Raw genomic sequence first — 23,744 nt, forward strand, 5'->3', positions numbered from 1 at the left:
AAAGGTTTATAAAAACGAACCCAAAACAACAAAGTAAATGGTAACGGGATCATACTTACCAGTAATTACCTTAAATGTAAATGGGTTAAATGCTCCAACCAAAAGACAAAGACTGGATGAATAGACATAAAAACAAGATCCTTATATATGCTGTCTCTAAGAGACCCACCTCAAACCCAGGGACACATACAGACTGAAAGTGAAGGGCTGGAAAAAGATATTTCACGCAAATGGAGAGCAAGAGAAAGCAGAAGCAGCAATACTCATAACAGATAAATTAGACTTTGAAATAAAGACTGTGATACGAGACAAAGAAGGACACTACATAATGAGCAAAGGACTAATCCAAGAAGGAGATATAACAATTATAAGCATATATGCACCCAACATAGGAGCACCTCAATATGTAAGGCAAATGCTAACAAGTATGAAACGGGAAATTAACAGTAACACAATTATAGTGGGGGACTTTAATAGCCCATTCACACCTATGGATAGATCAACTAAACAGAAAATTAGCAAGGAAAAGGATACAATAGACTAATTAGATGTAATTGATACCTATAGGGCATTTCACCCCAAAACAATGGATTTCACCTTCTACTCAAGTGCACACGGAACATTCTCCAGGACAGATCACATCCTGCACCATAAATTTAGCCTTGGTAAATTTTTAAAAACTGAAATCATTTCAAGCATCTTTTCTGATCACAATGCGGTAAGATTAGATGTCAACTACAGGAAAAAAAAAAAAACTATTAAAAATACAAACATGGAGGCTAAAACAACACACTTCTTAATAACCAACAGATCATGGAAGAAATCAAGAAGGAAATCAAACTATGCATAGAAACAAATGAAAATGAAAGCACAACAATCCAAAACTTATCAGATTCAGTAAAAGCATAGCAATACAAGGCCACCTCAAGAAACAAGAGAAACACCAAATGAACAACCTAACTTTACACCAAAAGCAACTAGGAAAAGAAGAACCCCAAAGTTAGCAGAAGGAAAGAACTTATAAAAATCAAACAGAAATAAATGAAAAAGAAATGAAGGAGACTATAATAAAAATCAGCAAACTAAAAGCTGGTTCTTTGAGAAGATAAATAAAATAGACAAACCATTAACCATACTCATCAAGAAAAAAACAGAGAAGAATCAAATCAATAAAGTTAGAAATGAAAACGAAGAAATCACAACAGACAACACAGAAATATAAAAGATCATGAGACTACTATGAGCAATTATATGCCAATAAAATGGACAATGTGGAAGAAATGGACAAATTCTTAGAAAAGTATAACCTTCCAAAACTGAACCAGGAAGATATAGAAAATCTTAACAGACCCATCAAAAGTACAGAAATCAAAACTGTAATCAAAAATCTTCCAACAAACAAAAGCCCAGGACCAGATGGCTTCACAATTGAATTCTACCGAAAATTTAGAGAAGAGCTAACACCTATCCTACTCAAACTCCTCCAGAAAATTGCAGAGTTAGGTAAACTCCCAAGCTCATTCTATGAGGCCACCATCACCCTAATACCAAAACCAGACAAAGATGCCACAAAAAAGGAAAACTACAGGCCCATATCACTGATCAACATAGATGCAAAAATCCTCAACAAAATTCTAGCACACAGAATTCAACAACATATTTTAAAAGATCATACGTCATGACCAAGAGGGCTTTATTCCAGGGATGCAAAGATTCTTCAATATTCACAAATCAATCAATATGATACACTGTATTAACAAATTGAAGATTAAAAACCATATGATTATCTCAATAGATACAGAGAAACCCTTTGACAAAATCCAACACCCATTTATGATAAAAACTCTCCAGAACACAGGCATAGAAGGACTATGCCTCAACCTAAGAAAAGCCATATACAACAAACCCACAGAGAACATTATCCTCAACGGAGAAAAATTGAAAGCATATCCTCTAAAATCAGGAACCAGACAAAGGTGACCACTGTCACCACTACTATTCAACATAGTTTTGAAAGTCCTAGCTACAGCAATAAGAGACAAAAAAGAAATAAAAGGAATGCAGATTGGAAAAGAAGAAATAAAACTCTCACTGTTTGCAGATGACATGATCCTCTACATAGAAAAGCCTAAAGACACCACCAGAAAATTACTAGAGCTCATCAATGAATATAGTAAAGTTGCAGGATACAAAATTATTACACTGAAATCCCTTGCATTCCTATACTCTAACAATGAGAAAACAGAAAAAGAAATTAAGGAAACAATCCTATTCACCATTGCAATGAAAACAATAAAATATTCAGGAATAAATTTACCTAAAGAAACAAAAGATCTATTATGGAAAATGATAAAACACTGATGAAAGAAATGAAAGATGACACAAATAGATGGAGAAATATACCATGTTTGTGGATTGGAAGAATCAATATAGTGAAAATGAGTATGCTACCCAAAGCAATCTATACATTCAATGCAATCCCTATCAAGCTACTGGGACAATCGGCATGTCACTACCAATGGTATTTTTCACAGAACTAGAATAAATAATTTTACAACTTGTATGGAAACAAAAGAAAACCTCGAATAGCCAAAGCAATCTTGAGAAAGAAGAATCAAACTGGAGGAATCAACCTGCCTGACTTCAGACTACTACAAAGACAGAAATATAGATCAACAGAACAAAACAGAAAACCCAGAGATAAATCCATGCATCTATGGACACCTTATCTTTGACAAAGGAGGCAAACATATACAATGGAGAAAAGGCAATCTCTTTGATAAGTTGTTCTAGGAAAACTGGTCAACCACCTGTAAAACAATGAAACTAGAACACTTTCTAACACCATACACAAAAATAAACTCAAAATGGATTAAAGATCTAAATGTAAGACCAGAAACTATAAAACTATTAGAGGAAAACATAGGTGTAACACTCTGATATAAATCACACCAAGATCCTCTATGATCCACCTCCCAGAGTAATGGAAATAAAAACAAAAATAAACAAATGGGACCTAATTAAACCTAAAAGCTTTTGCACAACGAAGGAAACTATAAGCAAGGTGAAAAGACAGCCTTCAGAATGGGAGAAAATAATAGCAAATGAAACAACTGACAAAGAATTAATCTCCAAAATATACAAGCAGCTCATGCAGCTCAATACCAGAAAAATAAACGACCCAATCAAAAACTCGGCCAAAGCTAAAGAACATTTCTTCAAAGAAGACATACAGACAGCTAACAAACACAAGAAAAGATGCTCTACATCACTCATTATCAGAGAAATGCAAATCAAAACCACAGTGAGGTACCATCTCATGCCAGTCAGAATGGCTGCCATTTTAGTCTACAAACAATAAATGCTGGAGAGGATGTGGAGAAACCCCCTTACACTGTTGATGGGAATGCAATCTAGTACAGCCACTTTGGAGAACAGTGTGGAGATTTCTTAAAATACTGGAAATAGAACTGCCAGATGACCCAGCAATTGCACTGCTGGGCATGTACACTGAGGAAACCAGAATTGAAAGAGACACATGTACCACAATGTTCATTGCAACACTGTCTGAAACAGCTAGGACATGGAAGCAACCTAGATGTCCACAGGCAGACGAATGGATAAGGAAGATGCGGTACGTATACACAATGAAATATTACTCAGCTATTAAAAAAAAAGAACACATTTGAGTCAGTTCTAATGAGGTATATGAAACTGGAGCCTCTTATACAGAGTCAAGTCAGAAACACCAATACAGTACATTAACACATATATTTGGAATTTAGAAAGATGGGGGAACACATGTACACCCATGGCTGATACATGTTGATGTATGACCAAAAAAACATCACATGCTGTAAAGTAACAAGCCTCCAATTTAAAAAATTAATTAGTTTTTTTTTTAATAGAAAATCACAAAACACAGGGACACAAGATAATGCTCACACTATTTTGGTAAAATGAAGAAAAAAAAGCGGGATACAAAAGCAAACAGGCAACACAATTACTAATTTGATAAAAGAAAAACACACACAAGGATACGCATATAAACGTAAAGAAAAAAGACTAGAAGGAAGAAGACCCAAGAAAACAAGTGTTGTTTTCCTGCTAGGTAGTAGGAGTTTTAGGTGACTTTTTTTCTCTTTTTGATACTTCTCAATACATTCTAAAAGTTCCAACAAAAAGGGTGTTCATTTTACAAACATCGAATAGTAATTGTGTTTTTTAAATGTTTACCTCAGGGTTCTCTGACTGTGAGGTGCCAATGCCTGTCATGCTGCCATGTCTGTGAAAAATAGAATACAACTTGCTCTAAGGTACTGACACAGACACTCCAGAGGCCACCATGCAGCTCCCAGCAATGGCAGTCAGTGCAGTATGTCTATGGCACATAAAAGCACTTTTTTTCCTTCTAAGGCACTTGAGTTTCCACCAAGAAGGCTCACCTTATTTAAACTAATAATCATAGTGGCAACAGAAGTTAAATATTCACTAAGCACTCCTCAGGTGCCAGGGTCTGTGCTTAATGGCTCAAAACCACAACTTTGTTTGATCTTTACACTCCCTGTGTGAGTTTTTCCCATTTCTCAGATGAGGAAATGGAAGCTCATCAAGGTTGTTCTGTTTGACACTGAACCCAGGTCAAGCTCATGCTTCTACCTAAACTACAGTCCCTTCTTCTCTGAATCAAAATAATACAAAATATTTTAGAAACAAGGAAATGTATGGGATTATAAGGTCTAAGGTAGAAATATCTTGTGGCAATTTTGTGTGGCCAATTAAGGATGAGAAAAACTAATCTAGAAAATGAACTTTTATAACAAAGTCATTCTGAAGATAATAAAACTAAAAGGTAAGTAAACTATACTGCAAGGAGATCCAACCAGTCCATCCTAAAGGAGATCAGTCCTGAGTGTTCATTGGAAGGACTGATGTTGAAGCTGAAACTCCAATACTTTGGCCGCCTGATACGAAGAGCTGACTCATTTGAAAGACCCTGATGCTGGGAAAGACTGAAGGCAGGAGGAGAAGGGGATGAGAGAGGATGAGATGGTTGGATGGCATTACCAACTCAATGGACATGAGTTTGGGTAAACTCCGGCAGTTGGTGATGGACAGGAAGCCTGGTATGCTGTGATCCATGGTGTCGCAAAGAGTTGGACATGACTGAGTGACTGAACTGAACTGAACTGAAAGTAAACTACAAGTTAGAAATAAAGAACTCTTTAGATCAAAATTCTTTCCCATAATCCTGTGTCAATGTAGTATTTAAAAAGGATACTGTAACATTCACATGTCCTAAATCAAGAATTCAGATACCCCATTTTGTTGGCAACAAAGAATAAAGTCAGAGGCCATCTTGGAAATCCAAAATAACACCACATGTGTACTGCAGTTCCATTCTTCCTGCTAATACAACATTTCCAGGATAATGGCCTATATGGTAAAAAAAAAAAATCTTAAAATGAGTGGATATATGTATGTGTTTAACTGCTTCACTTTGCAGTACACCTAAAACTAAAACATTGTAAATCAACTATACTCCAAAAAGCTTTTATGAAAAGATTTCAGGGAGCTCTTGCCAGTCAAGATAAACATTATAATTATAATTATAGTAATATTTCAAAAGTAGTAAAAAGAACCTCAGACTTTATCTAGACTCATTTACTCCATGGAGATTTTCAATTCCATATTTTGGTAAACACTGATTAACTTTTTTTTACAACTGTTTAGTTCAACCACAACGTACCCTTGAATGTACTTCGGCAATTAATTAGGCAAACAATTAGGCAATTTGTTTGTTTGGCAAACAATTAGGGACACCTCCACTGAAAGTACACTATCCTAAGACAAAAACTAGCACCTAAACCCTAGTTTACCCTAGAAAAGGGGTGACTGTGGTGCCTTTAGTACCTGCTTATCTTCATGAACCAGACTTAAGAAATTATGTATACATAGGTGAGCCAACTTTTGATTTCTGAGAGTTGGGTTCATCAACGACAGTTGCCTTTGTGTCTTTGGGCAATACGGAGCAGAAACCAGAGATACTTACCCGCACTGCTTCAGACTTCTTGTGAAACATCTCTTCCATGTTCTTTGCCAGCTTTTTCACCAGCTGGAGACCATCAATTTCTTCTATGGCAACATCCTTCTCATATTCTTTGTATTTCTGTAAGGAGGATGGACAACATTAAAGACACAAGATATCATAAAACACAATGCCCATGATGCCAGAGCACATTTACTTAAAAGGAATAAGTAAAAATAAAAATTTCTGTTGGATTTGGGGAGATTGGACTGTATTTCAAAATTATTAAACTAACTAAAGAGAAATGTGAAAATTGGCTCTGGCTTTCTTGAAGCTTAACTAGTATCCAGAAAAGAAAGAAAAAAATCAACCCTAAGGTAATCACAGTAGAGCACCTTATACACATTTTATCGTGTGAGAGTCCCTGCTGTCAATTTTTAGTATTTTGATTCAATTCAGTTACTGAGGACTTCCTAAACATCCTTAAGGAACTCACAAAAAGAAGCAGGTACACAAACGACAGTGAAACAGCAACATATATTAGGAAAACCTTGATTTCACGGTTTGTGAGTGTTCATAAGCAACTAATCTGTCCCACAGTATACTCAAATTCTCAAGGACAACTTGTCATTTCAAGTGAAAGGAAAGTGTTAGTTGCTCAGTCATGTCTGACTCTTTGCAACCCCATGAACACCAGGCTCCTAAGTCAATGGAATTCTCCAGGCAAGAATATTGCAGTGGGTTGCCATTTTCTCCTCTAGGGAATCTTCCTGACCCAGGAACAGAACTCAGGTCTCCTGCATTGTAGGCAGATTCCTTACCGTCTGAGCCAAAACCCACCGAATAACTCAGAAATTTATCTGTCTAAACCAGCAGTTCTCAAAGTGACCCGAGAACACCTGTACAGTCCCTGAGACCCTTTCAAGGGTCCATGAAGCCCTTCATTTTCCCAACAGGTTATTTATATGAAGTCGTATCTTTTTACTTGATTTTAACAAATCACAGTAGATTGAACACAAAAGCAGGTAAGAAAATCTACCTGTCTTCTCTAAAACCAAATCTTGAAAAGATTTGCAAAAATGAAAAAAATGCCACTCTTCTAATATGTTTTTTAAGTTATTTTTAATAAAATACGTATGTTAACATGCAATGAGTCTTTTTATTTTGAACTTGTTAATTTTTAAATTAATGAATTATTGGTTTTAATTTCTAATTTGGCAAATATTTATACATACAACTTGCATAAACAGAAGCTCTTAAGGGTCCTCAGTATTTTTTAAGTGTGTAAAGGGGTCCTGAGGCCAAAAAGTTTGATATAACTAAACATTTAATTTTGTTCCCATGGAAAAGAAATATTGCTTATTAATTTAAAAAACCTTCCAAATGGAGCTCAAAATACTGTTAATGTCAAGAAGAATCCTTCACATTTATGTAGCTATCAAAAGTCTAGAGAACTAAAAATACTGGGGGCTTTACATTTCCCCTCATTTGGATGAAAACCCTGAATCAGTTACTCACCCTGCCAAGTCTCTACTTAAGGAAAACACAAGGATTCACATGTAATCTGGACTATAGAGACTTTAAGAGTAATTTCTGAAATGGAAAATAAACCAACTTTTTAATGCAGGATAATTTCAAGATACAAATTTCTATTTTCTCTCTATGTCCTCTCCATCTCCTTCAAAAATGTAAACCAGGAGGAGGTTCAGTCTTTCCCTGCCCCAAGGAAAGGAGTGTGTGTATAATCTACTACTACAAATGATCCGCTACATCATTTAAAACATGCTCGGAGAGCTCTGCATGGTCCTATAATACAGGGGTCCCCAACAGCCAGGATCTAATGCCTGATGATGTGAGATGGAGCTGATGTAATAAACAGAAATAAAGTGCACAATAAATGTAAGGCACTTGAATCACCCTGAAACCATCCCCCCACACTGGTCCATGGAAAAATGGTCTCCTACAAACCAGTCCCTGGTGCCCAAAATGGTTGGGGACCACTGCTATAATGAATCATGAGTTGTAAGTGACTTTCTTCTCCCTGCTCCCTGAAAATGTCCATAAAAATCTTAGATATTTGGGTTGAGTCCTTCACTTCCTTGGAAAACCATCATTTCTTTTTCTAGCCTTCCCTCACTCTTCGACAAGGCTCTCCTTGTTTCCCAAACAAGGAGGCTACACCTTCCCTCCAGGTTCCAGAGCATTCTGTGCTCACCTCTCCCTCACCTCTCCTGGCATCAGAGCTTGTGTGGTCCAGGAGTTAAGGACAACCCCCCGGCCCACAGCAGACACTCACATAACTTCGCTGGATGAAGCCTGTTGCAGCACAGCTGCAATGCTACAATACAAGAAAGATGCAAGTAAGGATGCAGCTGACTGATGCTCCTATAAGGGTGACCTCCCCACTCCTTGGGAGGTTGGCTGGCTTGGCCCCGGCTTTGGGACTCTAGCCAGCCCACGCCTGTCTCAGGCTAACAGTGTCCTCTGGTGCATGAATAAAACTTCAGTGACAATCACTGGAAACTTTCCCTAAGTTCAAATGCAAGCCAGTGATATCTTTAGAGCCAAAAATTCTGGGGGTACTCTGCTGCCTGCCAGATGTGCTCCAAAAGCCAAGAGCCAAGGCCAGCTTAGACACAAGGTTGATTCACTACCCAAAATACAAAGTTCAAGAAGCGAGTAAAACAAAACAAATGTCAATCTAATATTTATAGTCAGGGAAATAAATCTCTATCGTAATTCTGAGCCTAAAGGTGATCTAGAGGCTTAAGATAAAGAAAATGAATTTCACAATTAGCCTTTACCTAAATCTTTTGTTTTTTACATTGAGTCCCATTATTTTGATCATATCTGTCACTTTCCTGTGTTTTTCTCCAAACAGACTTCTAGAAGGGAACCAGTTTATACAACTCTGACTATCCACCAAGTTCTCAATGAGACCTTCCTGCAGCCTCTCTTCTTCTGACTCTGCTCCGTAAAAAGGAACCACTGATTTTATGAAGGTCTGCTGGTGTCCCAGGATTCCTTGTGCCTTGTGACCTGGCTACCTAAGCTCAACACGAAGCTCTGTGCCAGCCAAGGATTCCAGATCTGGGACAAACGTAGCAGGTCACTGGTTCTACTCCTTTTCCAGCATAAGCTCTCTCCCCTTAGGACATGTGACAATGGGTCCTCTTTGCCAATGAGCCAAGTCTCATACTACTTTCTCACCACCCCAGGGAAGTAATCCCATAAGCCAAAAACATTCTGCTTTTCAAGATGTGTCAATGCCTGTTGGAATCAGGTCAGAACAATGTAATGTCTTCCTCTCACTAGGAAACATTACTCTTTGCTGGAATCAAAAGATTTTGAATAACAGAGGGAGTAACCAAGTGATAGTCATTAACCAACTTCAAACCCTTAGCAGCTCAGAATGGTGATATACACCAAAAGCATCAAAAACGTACCTATGGTACAAAACCAAGCAATATGACCTCTGGCAACTGAACCAAGTAAGCTACAGCAGTACAGCAAATGCCACACAGCCATCCTGAATTGTGCAAAAGAATGTAGGAAACTAGTATACAGAATGTTACAATTGGTTACAGATAGTAATTGGTGACTTTTTGCTTTAAATTACTAAACTGCCTATACATACACACACACACACACACACACACACACACACACACTGTGAGGACAGATGCCAAATGCTCACAGCTGGCTGCACTATTACAAATAATTATTTTTCTTTCTTCTTTCTGCTCACCTGTATTTTCTAATTTCTGTAATGAGCATACTATTTCGGAAACTAGAGAATGTATACAAGCCATAGTTATATGCAGAACAGAAGATGGGCACTTATTAACAAATTTCTGTAGGGGAATGCAGCCCCAATTAGAATCTGTGTAGTTAAGCAGCATGTCTTCATTAGCTGAGCCTAAGGAAGTTAGCAAAATTAGTCTTCCGTATGTCACAAGCCCAGCACGGCTCCAGGAGCTTTCCATGTATCAATTTGTCTAATCCTCACACCTACCGTCTGGGGCAGGTGTCATCCCCACGTTGCAGATGGGGAACTGAGGCAAAGAAAGACTTAGTCATTGTTGAAAGTCAAATAGTTAGAGAATGAGTTTTAAACTTAGTGAGGTCTGACTTCAAACTGCTTGGTCCTTTGAAATTAGCAGGTAGAGGGTGAAGGGCTGCTAATCTAAATACTTGTGATCTTGTTTCAGAGGGCCCATTTTACTGCCATCACAGTGCCTGTTTCATCGATTGGTAGCTTTTAGTGGCTTAAACTAACCAAGAGACTCAAATACCTAAAACCAGAGACATCATCAGTTAACAAGGGTGGCAGCTGTTTACAAGTCTCCTCCAGGTGAGCAAAAGCCATATGGCCAGGGCTGGCTGGATGTCATAGGAGGAGATGCTATCCCTCTACTCGGGGGATGAGCTTACAGCCTGTCCCCAGAGAAGCAGACACAGCTCTTGCCTCTTAAAGAGGCCCAGAAGCCTCGATTGTATTATGTGTGTGGTCAGTCACGTCAGTCATGTTCGACTCTGCGCGACTTCATGGACCATAGCCAACCAGGCTCCTCTGTTTATGGGATTTTCTGGAATGAGTTGCCATGCCCTCCTCCAGGGAATCTTCTCAACTCAGGGACTGAACTCGCGTTTCCTGTGTCTTCACCGCTGAGCACCAGGGAAGCTGTCTGAACTATACTGGGTTGGCCAAAAAGCTCATTGGTAAGATGCTATGGAAAAGCCCCAACGAACTTATTAGCCCATCCAATGTATTACTCCTTGGCTGTGTTCTGGCTACACATTGTCCTATTCTCCAAAGTATCAGGAATAACCTGAAGCCACACAGCTGTGATGGCAGTAACACTTTATTTTCTATAGCCTCAAGGGTTGCTCTGGCAATTACTTTGTTTTGTGTAAAAAACAGCCATTTGTCAACTGGGTAAAGTAATCTGGAAAGTACCAGCACGTCTCTGTCAACACACACAACGAAGGCAAAGGGGAAGACCGAAGTGGAAGAGACACTATGCCACCTGATCAAAGATTCAGGCCAGTTTGGATTGGGCCTCTGACTCCAAAGCTCCATTTATTTTTCCACAAACATCTATTTTGTGTCTCTGGTATGCCAGGCAGGGATGGGGTACCAGGCACAATATGATGAGTAAAGCAAAGCTGAAGAAAGCTCATGGTCTAAATGGTCAGGAATATTCTGATGATAAACCAGAAAAGAAGACACAACATCATCATAACCACCCTGATGGGGTGGTCAAGGCAGTCACTCCAACTTTCTGGACCCCTAAAGGATGACTAGGCTAAGAAGAGGGGAGATGAAACAGGGGATGAGCAGAACGGTAGGTATGGATATCTAAGACAAGAGGCTGCCTGGAACACAGGGAACTACCCCTGTTCCACTTCCCTGGTGCATGGATGGCTAGGACAGGGGAATCTGGTGAGAGACGAGATCAAAGAAGTGAGCAGGGCCAGGCCATCAAAGGTAGTATGCTAGGATGAAGAGTTTGGACGTTATCTTGACATGGGTAGGAGGCTGAGGGTATGGATTCAAACAACAATCAGAACCACTGAAGGATTTAAGGGTAGGAGGGACCCAAGACCAGATTCATGGTTTTGAAAAATCTCAGTGTGTGGAATGGGAAGGAGGAACATAAAACTGGCAAGGAACTGGGAAACTGAGATAACCAGGACTTGGGAAACAGCACTGGAGAAGAGTCAGGGAATGAGAGGTAGGCTCCTTGGGAGACATCAAGAGGTCTGATGGCCAGACACAGCGGCATAGTGCCTACATAGAACAGGCCACTCTAAATCTTCATGTTCTCCTGTTTTGCCCCCTTTGAATTTCTGCTATAGAAGATTCTGGTATATGTAATATTTTCATACGAACGCCTTTCTGAACTTCTAATGCAGGAGACAAATTCCAATGAGGTGGTTGATGACACTGATGTTCTTCACTCTGCCACCTCTGACCATCCTGTGGGGCTCCCTCTGGCTTGAGGAAGAAGCTGCAGACACCTGAGCAACACAGCCTGTGTGCCTTTACCCAAGGCCAGGGTCGAGGCAGAACACAGCCCTCCACAAGAGCACCTTTGAGCACTCATGACACAGAAGGAAGGCAGTCCAAGAAACTTTTTATTCCCTCTGTCACAGGAGGCCATCTGAAGCTTCCATTCCTTCTGTTAGCAGAATCAGCATTTGGCAAGAAATCTTGTGATGAGCCAAGAACATTTATCATTTGAGAAGGGAGACACAGAAATGCATTATTTCTGTAGCATCTATTTTGCCAGATCATTTCACACAAACACCAGGAAGAGAAAAGCACTACTTCACTGTCAGAACACTTAATGTTGTTCATACCTTAGGGTCATTTTTTTTTTCCTACGTGATAACTGCATATCTAGGAGTAAGTCACGTGGAACAGCCTCCAGAGAGAGGGCTTCAGTCAGGAGGCTTCTGACCAATCACAATCAATTAGTATAGCAGCCAAACACTGAAGAGGAGATCTGAGTGTGCTCCGCATCAGCAAAAAAAGACCCTCCTGCAGAGGATGGATGCAGGAGTACCATTAGCCAAGAGCTGGAACATCTGAACATGGTCTCTTGGACAAATTTTCTCATCACAAAATGAAATTACATTTCTAGAGTCAGTATAATTAAATCACTAGATGAGGGTTGACAGACAGTCCAGGGGAGAAGACGGTAGAGCAAAGACCTGCTTGTCCCCAAGTGAGAATCCGGAGAGGTTGCCTAAAAGACTATAACTTGAGAGAAACTGGCCTCTTCTTCATCCCACCCCTAAGCCTTCAGCACTTCCCCTAAAAACTCCTGTCGCAGTTTCCCAGTAAACTCTGTTACTGGGAAAGCAACCCACACAGGTTAAGCCCCGAACCCTTCAAAGGGACTTGTTATGTAAAAGCGGAAGATGCCTCATGTTCCTACCTTAAGATTCCATTTTTGGTCTAATTCTCACTTCTTCAAGCTCTGAAGTAGATACAGAACAGCAGATAAAATCATTAAACTATTTAGGTAAAGATCACACCAATATTAGAAAGGAACTTAGACTGAAATTACTGCTATTTTCATTCATTCAACAAATATTTACAAACTGCCTGCAACCCAGGGATTGAATCCAGGTCTCCCGCATTGTAAAGAATTTGCCTGCAATATGGGAGACCTGGGTTCTATCCCTGGGTTGGGAAGATCCCCTGGAGAAGGGATAAGGCTATCTACTCCAGTACTCTGGCCTGGAGAATTCCATGGACTACAAATTCCATGGGGTCACAAAGAGTCAGACACAACTGAGTGACTTTCAAAAAACCACCTTCAGGCAGGTGGCGGGGGAGGGGGGAATGGGGAGCCACTGACAAATATACATATTCCCTTGGATATGAGAAGGCTAGTTTTTTGTTCTTTTTATTAACAATAAGTAATAAATAAGCTGGAGCAGAGTCACATGAGTTACTTCAGTCAAAGTCTAAGCTGTGATGCCCCACACAGATGTTATACGTGTGTCTCCTCCCAGGGTCACACCTGTCTGCCGTGCAGGTATGTCACTTCCACCAGATGTGGGGAGAGCATTGCGTATCCTCTAGAAAGTGCAGAACAGTCTGTAAAGCACAGACATGTATTCCTCCCTGAGTAGGGAAGGGTGAGTAGCAGGAAATGTGGGCAACCCAAACTGATTTGTAAACACTGAAAAACTGGCCAGGAACAAGACTGACATGACAGTCAACAGGGAGGAAAAGGGTCTCGGGAAAGAATGTAGAATAATGAATTGTTCATGGGTTGAAGAAAAGATGGCCGTGCCACATATGTAATTCCCTGGCTCCGGGGAGATGACGTTTACAAAGTATCCTATTAGTGTAATGAGATGGCCACAAGCCATCACAAGGATCACAAGGTAGTTGGTCAATAGAGGCAAGATATCTGTGACCAGGGCTTGATGAATGCTGGGAACGGGGCTGGGGGGCAGGGGGAGGGTGGGAAGGGAGAGTCTCTTTAGACTGCACGTATGCTTTTCATACGTCCCTCTGTGCTCATGCTCTGTTATGCAATCATATCCGACTCTTTGCGACCCCATGGACTGTAGCCTGCCAGGCTCCTCTGTCTATGGGATTTCCCAGGCAAGAATACTGGAGTGCGCTGTCATTTCCTTCTCCAGTGGATTTCCCAACTCAGGGACTAAACCTGTGTTTCCTGCACTAGCAGGCAGATTCTTTACCACCACTGCACCACCTGGGAAACCAAGGTCATCACCACCTATCTATAATTTCTTTTAATAAAATGCATGTAAGTGGGAAGATATAATATTAAATATTACTCTATCATTCTGTAATTTTGAAATGACACATGCACACATTTTAAAAAGGTACACATGTTAAGTAGATACTGTTTAAATATACATATTAAATAGATACACGTTAAATATTTTTTAGAAACTGTAATTTTAAAAAGCATTTTGAAAATCAACATCATTAAAATTTTTGGTTTATAAATATAACCTTAAATGCAGGGCGTCAAGAAGCTTAAAGAACTATGTATTATGATGGTCAGCCACATATAAGGTACATATTCTTTCAAGTTTAAAGTACCTCTCCTAAGAAGTGGGCTAAGGTTGATTCTTTATTTTAGTTCAATTGGAATAAAATGGTAACAGGAGTATTTTCCTGTATAGTACAAAAAATTATAGCCTAAAGGCCAAGCAACCCAGAATTTAATAAATATTGAGAAGAGTCCAACAGTTAATAATACCAAATCCTACCCAGCATCTAGTTTTGTGCAAGTATAAGATTATCATATAGAAACTTGTTCTACTAAAAGAATCTTACTAGAAAGAGAAGAAACTATAAAGAAACAGACTGTTAGAGATCCAGGTAAGCGCCCACCTCTTACGAATTAGAGACTGAGACTCAATAAGCAACTTGTCAAAGACGCATCTCAATGGCAGCACCAGGTAGAATCACCTCCAGTGAGGAGAAAGTAATGGGAGTTCCTGTTCTGTCTCCTCTGTCTTCAGGTATGGGTGGGAAAGAATCTGCATGGATTTTGCTGGCATGGTATTGATTTGGAGCCTGATAAGCAATATTTACTTGGCTTAGAATCACTGGCCAGGGTTCAAGTCAGAGGAAAATCAACAATGTGCATCCCACTTGTGAGGCCATTTGGCGTGGGGCTAAGACCAAGGCTTCTCCATTCTGACATACTAAGTGCAAGTCCTAGCAATGTGACAAGTTGCTTAGCCCCTATCAGCCTCCTTTCCTTCAAGAGTAGAGTGAGGGATACCAGACCTCCTGCTGTTCTTGGGATGGTCAAATGAGGTCGAGTGTGAAGACCCCAACAGGATGCTAGGGACGCAGAGTAAAGCACTCAAATAGTGTCAGTGGTTACTGCAGAAGTGGTAATGAATGCCAATATTTTTTCTTTAACGCTTCCCTGGTGGTTCAGACAGTAAAGAATCTGCCTGCAATGCAGGAGATGCAGGTTTGATCCCTTGGTCGGTAAGATCCCCTGAAGGAGGGTGTGGTTCCCCGCTCCAGTATTTTTGTCTGGAGAATACCAATGACAGAGGAGCCTGGTGGGTTACAGTCCATGGGGTCACTGAGTCATACATGAATGAGTGACTTTCACTCACTTCACTTTGTCCTTTAAGTTCTGAAAAATGAATTCTCTTAGCTCAAGACAAAAACTTCCAACCAAGGTGCAAACCCTAACAGATGAATTACCTTTGACTGCTGCTGCGGGCAAAGGTATTTTTCAAATACATTCCCAAGGTCTAGGGGTTCTTCAACAGTAACTCTTTGGAGATGGCTCCCTTCTGCCGGAAACTGGATGCTAGAAGTCTTTATTTGTGTAAAGGGTGAATGACAGTTTTCAGATATGTTACTAAAGATGTTGCAATAAAAACTAATCATCTACAATTTCTCAGTTCTCTCCTTATAGGCAGTGTCATTTCCTTATTATGACATAAATGTACTTAGTCCTCCTCTTGACTCAATTATTGCATGTGGAAGTGTCACTTCAAAATACAACACTCCAAAGCAATTATGTTTCCAAGTAAATATATTTCTAAATCCTTTAAGCTGATGTTAGAAACACTTCTTAACTAAAACAACAACAAAACTAGTTTAATTCATGAAACTCAAGGTCACAGGAGAGTATTTTTCTACTGGAAAATGAAAAAAGGCATTTTATACAAATCATTCTGTTTCACAGAGGTATTCCAATCTAGTGTCTCCACGGTCAAAAAAAAATTATTAATGCAGTGCTCTTCCAAATCTAGTTAAGTCTGAGGAACATTCTTGAAGAATGAAGTTTTTCTCTGTCAAAGTCATCAGAGTAAGAGATAATTTGCACAGGAATTAGAGACCCTCTTTAGGAATGACAGAAAAGAAAGGAGGACAGAGCACCAAATTACAACCAAAAAGTAAGCAGAGAAGAGGCAGGGAGTGGCTGGACTCTCACTTCTTCAGGGCAGCAGGAAATGGGGACCACTTGAGGGATGTGGAGTATCACCTGCAGGCAGTGGTTGTTTCATGGGGTGAGAAGCATGGAAATGGACCACCGCTAAAGGCAGTGGTTTTCCTCAACATGTTTTTAAGAACTTCCAGCTAGAGGGGCAGAGGAGCGGGGCAGATCAGGGGAAAGAGAGGTATGATCTAAATTACTTCTCAAGGTACTTTCTGATATTCACCTCAAGAAAGCACTGTCACAAGAATTATCAGGGTCCCCAGCCCCAGTGGCCCTGGAGCACTTGTTCCCAGTTAGCTGTCTGGAATGTCCTTCTAAATCAGAGTTCCAGAGAGACTGCTCTTCAGAGCAGCTGGCTCTGCTGTGGGTGGTCTCTGACAGATTTTTACTACTTTCAGATTGTCAGGTCCTGAATTAAAGATGGATATCTCTTCTCTCCCTGTTTTACTGTCTATACTCTTCTTTAAAAAAATCCTGGTAAGTCTCATAAGCTTTTACTGTTCCACACAGTCAACTGGACAAATGCCACTGATAAATTTTAGCTCTGTAGTGATAAAACGAGTGTGAATCCTGCATTAGATTTTTTATATAAGGGATGCTGTTTTATACGAGGGAAATTAAGTCAGAGGCAAGCTGTTAAACTTCCTATTGATACAACTATCTCTGTCCTAGCATAGGAGTGTAACATACTGCTTTAAAATTGGGAAATTCATCTGTCTACTGAACAAACAAAAATATGGTTTCACTGCGTATCTAAAAAAAATTAAAACTCCAATTTCTGGGTGTTTTCTGGATTACTGCATGGGGATCTGAGGCCACAAAATATGAATATTTATGCTGTACGTAAATCTACACAACATGAAAAGCCAAAATAATGATTACAGATCCATGTGTATTAGAGAAGAAAAATCCCAATGTATGCATTTATGAGTGTGTTTTATGTATGCCAACAAATTTAACTACAGCCAAACTGCAAATAATAAGCTATTACTTTACAAAGCCTGGACCACTTGTATAGATTATTTCCTGCAGCTTACATTTTCAAACACATTTTTCTGATGTTCCAATTTAAAATAATTCATCCTTCCTACTCCCTAAAGATCAGTGGGAACAATAACAACAATATAATAATTTATTATTAATAATAGCAACAGCATTTATCGAGTAATTACTTTGGGTCAGGTAGATATTATCTCCTCCACCCCCCATTTTACAGGTTAGGGAATTGAGGCACAGATAAATAAGATAACTTAGCCATGATTGGACCATGAGCAAGTGGTTTTATTAATTCAGGAAATACTAGCTACTATAATAAAAATATCCCAAACCTCAGAGGCTTAACACAATAGAAGTTTACTTCCTGTTCATGTAACCCTCCCAAGAGGGGGTTCTTTGTCACCAGTCTTTTCCACATAGTGATTCAGGAACCCAGGATCCTCCCATCAGCTCCTCAGGCTTTGGAGTCTTTCGCATTCAGCCATGAAACACAGGGGAAGGGATGGAGAAGATGCACCTGCTTCTTGAACTCCTTAGCCTGGAAGCGACATGCATTAGCTCTGCCCATGTTCCACTGGTGGTAACCAGCTCCCAGCCCAACCCAAAGTAAGAGGGCTCTGGAAATCGAACTGGTGGCTGGGGAACCATCTCTAGGCTCGATGTCAACATGGTAGAAATGGGAGCTTAAATCATCAGGGGAGTGTTAGCTGTCTGGATTTGAACCCAGGCAGCATCGTCCCAGATTCCATGTGTATAACCACCACACTTTAAACGCTTGATATAAACTGCTGCTAGATGAAACTTCACATTAAAACTTGGCTGGGAACCATCTGCAAGATGGACACTTTAGAGCTGGTGCAATCAAGTCATAATCTCCAGGAAGGATAATATGACCTGACCACTTGTATGTGTAATTATGGTCAGGCGCTGATGGTAAAGGCCAAGATCGTACACACAGAAAGGAACACATTATAAACAATTCTTGGACCTTTTGTCCAATTTCTTTAATCACAGCTCAAATAAAACTGCTATTTGAATAACATCAATGACCTTCTCCAGTAGAGGATATTTGTTGCCCAGGCGCCAAGGAAGTTAATTGGCTTACCTAAAGTCTTTTTAATTCTATATCCGAGATGTCCTGGAAATCGAAGGCAATCAATGGATAAGTCTGCAAGACCTGTAACCAGCTTAGAGCTAATTCTATTTGCAGCTGCTCAAGTGGTGTCTGTACTTACAAAGTCAAAAGCCAGAAAGGAGTGTTAGGACCCTGCATCTGAATGAGCCGTCAACTCCGTCAACTCCAGACTAACTACAAACTGAATATGGAGATGATGATAAGCCACAGGTGAGCATAGAGAACCATGGTGAGGTGGCACTTAATAGTTAGAAACCCACCCTCCCTCCTGTTGAAAGGAAGAGATGAAGACTTGATCTCCCTTCTCATGTTTAAACCTTCTTTTGTAAAAAGATTCTGGTGTAGAATTCCCTGCCACTAATATCAGAGACTAAGAAAAATGACCCATCGCATGAGCATCCTTCATTGAAACATCACCTTCCTCCACCTGCCCAAAGGTGCTTCAGGAGTTTGCAGTGGGTGACTCCCTCCAATTTCACCCACCATCAACAAAAGTGAAGACATTATACACGGCCTTCCCTATGCTGAGTTGCAAAAACATAATCTGAGCCCTCTAAAAATTTAGATGTCACCAACTTCAGAATCAAATGATTTTCTGACATCTTTCATCAAGTCCGACACAAAGGACTTTCCTCAATAGCCTTAAAGTCACAGTATCAGAATCCAAAAGGACCTTAGAAATAATCCATTTCAGAAGCTATAATCCGAATGCCTCCAGAGGCAGATGGGTCATATCAAGTGAAAGACGTGGGCCAGTCTGGAGCCTGCAGTGAACAGCAGAGCCTCTGTCTCATCCTAAACGGTGGCCACTTTTCGGCTCCTGCTCATCTCTGTGAGGTAAGGGGCACACTGTGGTTACCCAATCTTCCATTTGTTAAAAGAAGCCAGAAATCTATGTTTTTCTATGAAATCTCCCACTGAGTTCATTTCCTTGAACACTGTGGGGCCCAGATACAAAATGTCTCTAAACATCTTCCTCCTCATTCATCTTCACATGAGGAGACCGAGACAGACTAACACGGTCTCATATCTCCCACAGGGCAGTGATGGGCTGGACAGTGTGTGGAAGGTTTCCAGGCATCTCCCGCTAATCCTTGAAGCAGGCGCTGCTGTAAGCATCACCCCCATGTGAGTCTAAGGCATGGAGAGGGCAGTAGCCAGCCCAGGTCAATAAAGAGACAGATGCTCAACAGGGTCTCAGGCAGTGGGAAAAGAGCCTGGGCCCTCTTTACCGTGTGGGGTCCCCTGGCTATGTAGGGGCTGAGGACTTGAGGATGCCCTCCCCTAGAAACCCCAATGTATGACCAAAAGCACTTTGACTGCTCACGCATTCAGAGTTGCTAGGCATGGGATGAGACTCTCAAGTTGAAGAATCTATAGGCATGTTGAGAGAAGCCCACACATTACTGTTGAAATGGGGATGGATCTATATCAGTTTGAAGAATTCTGGAGTCCTAAGAAATGTTGGACGCGAGTCTGAGTGAACTCCGGGAGTCGGTGATGGACGGGGAGGCCTGGCGTGCTGCGGTTCATGGGGTCGCAAAGAGGTGGGCACAACTGAGCGACTGAACGGAACTGAACTGAGGAAATGTTAAGTAATGTCCCTCTCTCTCTCTCTCCACACACACACACACACACACCCACCCATCCCCCCACACACACACACGGTCATATGCTACGAATATTTTCCTCCTAAAGTGTATTTAGGAAAATAGAAGGAAATTAATCAAAACATTCACCTCACTCTTACTATTCTTACAGACATGCTATGTTATGACTTTAAGATGAGAATTTGTGGGTAGGGGGTTTGGGTAATGGTGAAGTCCACGGACTCCCACTTCTCAAAATATTTCCAAGTACCAAAAAGAAAACACATAGGAAAGAAACCAATAATATTGAAATTCAGTCTTCAAAATGTTTAGAATATCAATTTGTGATAGGGTAATGTAGATGTTTCTTCATTAGCACATTAAATAACAAGAACCAGTGGTGACACTACAGCTCTCATAGCCATCCGTGTCTAGGATAAGCATCAACAGCACAGATAGCTGCGTCGGCTACGATATGACATGAGAATATCTGTGATTTTCGTTGGTGACATAGTCATAGGAACGGTTGTGGTTTGTTAACTACATTTATAAGCTAAAATGATAAATTTCAGTTAGAGGTTAGTGAAGATGAAAGGCGCTATTTTTTTCCCCCACCTAAGTTCACAGCCCCCTGAATTCTCTCCATGGTGTGGACACAGGTGGTGATGGACAGGGAGGCCTGGCTTGCTGCAGTCCATAGGGTCGCAAAGAGCCGGACATGAATGAGCGACTCTCAGTCTCACCCTATCTACTCACCCCATCTACTCCCCAAGAGTTCGCAGAAAAGATCACGCAACGTTTGAACAGTGATAGGGCCTCTGTCGCTGATACATCTGCACTGAAGGGATGGACAATGCTCAGTTTTGACTGTTGGTGACCGTCACAAGAACTGTCTGATCATTAGCTTATATTTACAATCCAATGTAAGATGTTTGTACATTAAGCATGCACACCAAATGACAGAAATTTCCTGTAATAATTCATTCTGGAAGATGGTTCTGCTGTCTATGTAAGCATGGATTACAGCTTATGAATTCCCCTGGGTGCTCTATCAATAAATGATGATTTCTCAAATGGGTAAGAGAAGGGTAAACATCAAACTGGAAACAGTATTTATCTCAGTTCATGGTATTCGAGCAGAGCTGAAGAGAACTATAATGTTTTCCTTATGTAACCACTGGGTTATTAGAATTCTTCACAAACAGCGTATATTCATGTATTATCTGTATGATTAAAAATACATAAAGTGTCAAGTTCAAAGAAATTTAGTAATCATTGGTATAAAAAAATAATAAATGCCCCATAATGTGAAAAGAGAAATTGACTGGCTCAGAAGCCTTATACTTGACAAATGAATTAAACAACCCATTGAGCAAGCCTGATCTTTGTCCACAACCACTAGACGACTGTGTCAAAAAATATTTCGCTGCATACTATTAGAGAACTCTGCTCATGAAATATTGCTGAGTGAAGTACATTATGTCTATAATTAAAGCCATGTAAAAACACACAGCAAAGGACACTGTGAGGGACCACAACAAAATTCAAACATGGCTGGGTAAGTTAGGCTGGCAGAATTTTGGATGAAATTTTCACATTTTCTAAGTGTATTTTGCAAGGTTGCTTTTCAAATGGCAAACATAAAGTCTAAGATGGAGAAAAATAGAAGAGTAAGGCTGGAATTCAAGTCCAGGCAGGCTGGCTCCAGAGCCTACGCTTTGACTTCCCCTAAAACTCTCCTAAAATTCAGTTCAGTTCAGTTCAGTCGCTCAGTCATGTCTGACTATTTGTGACCCTATGGACTGCAGCAAGCCAGGCCTCCCTGTCCATCGTCAATCACAAAACTCATGTCCATTAAGTTGGTGATGCCATCCAACCATCTCATCCACTGTCATCCCCTTCTCCCGCCTTCAATCTTTTCCAGCATCAGGGTCTTTTCAAATGAGTCAGCTCTTCGCATCAGGTGGCCAAAGTATTGGAGTTTCAGCTTCAACATCAGTCCTTTCAATGAACACCCAGGACTGATCCCCTTTAGGGTGGACTGGTTGGATCTCTTTGCAGTCCAAGGGACTCTTAAGAGTCTTCTCCAACACCACAGTTCAAAAGCATTAATTCTTCAGCACTCAGTTTTCTTTATAGTCCAACTCTCACATCCATACATGACTACTGGAAAAACCATAGCCTGGACTAGATGGAACTTTGTTGGCAAACTAATGTCTCTGCTTTTTAATATGCTATCTAGCTTGGTCATAACTTTCCTGCCAAGGAGTAAGTGTCTTTTAATTTCATGGCTGCAGTCACCATCTGCAGTGATTTTGGAAAAAATAAAGTCTGCCATTGTTTCCACTGTTGCCCCATCTATTTCCCATGAAGTGATGAGACCAGATGCCATGATCTTAGTTTTCTGAATGTTGAGCTTTAAGCCAACTTTTTCACTCTCCCCTTTCACTCTCATCAAAAGACTCTTTAGTTCTTCACTTTCTGCAACAAGGGTGGTCATCTGCATATCTGAGGTTATTGATATTTCTCCCAGCAATCTTGATTCCAGCTTGTGCCTCATCCAGCCCAGTGTTTCTCATGGTGTACTCTGCATAGAAGTTAAATAAGCAGGGTGACAATATACAGCCTTGACGTACTCCTCTTCCTATTTGGAAACAGTCTGTTGTTCCATGTCCAATTCTAACTGTTGCTTCCTGACCTGCATACAGATTTCTCAAGAGGCAGGTCAGGTGGTCTAGTATTCCCATCTCTTGAAGAATTTTCCACATTTAATTCTAATCCACACAGTCAAAGGCTTTGGCACAGTCAATAAAGCAGAGATAGATGTTTTTCTGGAACTCTCTTGCTTTTTCCATGATCCAGCAGATGTTGGCAATTTGATCTCTTGCTCTTCTGCCTTTTCTAAAACCAGCTTGAACATCTGGAAGTTAACAGTTCACATATTGTTGAAGTTGAGCTTGGAGATTTTTGAGAATTACTTTACTAGCGTGTGAGATGAGTGCAATTGTGTGGTAGTTTGAGCATTCTTTGGCATTACCTTTCTTTGGGACTGGAATGAAAACTGATCTTTCCCAGTCCTGTGGCCACTGTTGAGTGTTCCCTATTTGCTGGCATACTGAGTACAGCACTTTCACAGCATCATCTTAGGATTAGAAATAGCTCAACTGGAATTCCATCACCTCCACTAGCTTTGTTCGCAGTAATGCTTCATAAGACCCACTTGACTTCACATTCCAGGGTGTCTGGATCTAGGTGAGTGATCACACCATCGTGTTTATCTGGGTCATGAAGATCTTTTTTGTACAGTTCTTCTGTGTATTCTTGTCACCTGTTCTTAATATCTTCTGCTTCTGTTAGGTCCATATCATTTCTGCCCTTTATTAAGCCCACCTTTGCAAGAAATGTTCCCTTGGAATCTCTACTTTTCTTGAAGGGATCTCTAGTCTTTCCCATTCTGTTCTTTTCCTCTATTTCTTTGCATTGATCACTGAGGAAGGCTTTCTTATCTCTCCTTGCTATTC

The 23,744-nt window shown here is 40.4% G+C and overlaps 1 protein-coding gene across 3 annotated transcripts in view; it reads right to left on the reverse strand.

The window, feature by feature from the left end:
• The window catches only part of CACNA2D3 (calcium voltage-gated channel auxiliary subunit alpha2delta 3), an 879,694-nt gene that overhangs the window by 690,523 nt on the left and 165,427 nt on the right, over positions 1 to 23,744 (reverse strand). For all 3 annotated transcript variants that reach the window (XM_060402372.1, XM_060402371.1, XM_042236061.1), the window contains exon 3: positions 6,053 to 6,169. In XM_060402372.1, coding sequence (XP_060258355.1) covers positions 6,053 to 6,169 — 117 coding nt within the window. The remainder of the gene's footprint in view (positions 1 to 6,052; positions 6,170 to 23,744) is intronic.

Source organism: Ovis aries, chromosome 19 (assembly GCF_016772045.2).
Source record: "Ovis aries strain OAR_USU_Benz2616 breed Rambouillet chromosome 19, ARS-UI_Ramb_v3.0, whole genome shotgun sequence".
Lineage (NCBI taxonomy): Eukaryota > Metazoa > Chordata > Mammalia > Artiodactyla > Bovidae > Ovis > Ovis aries.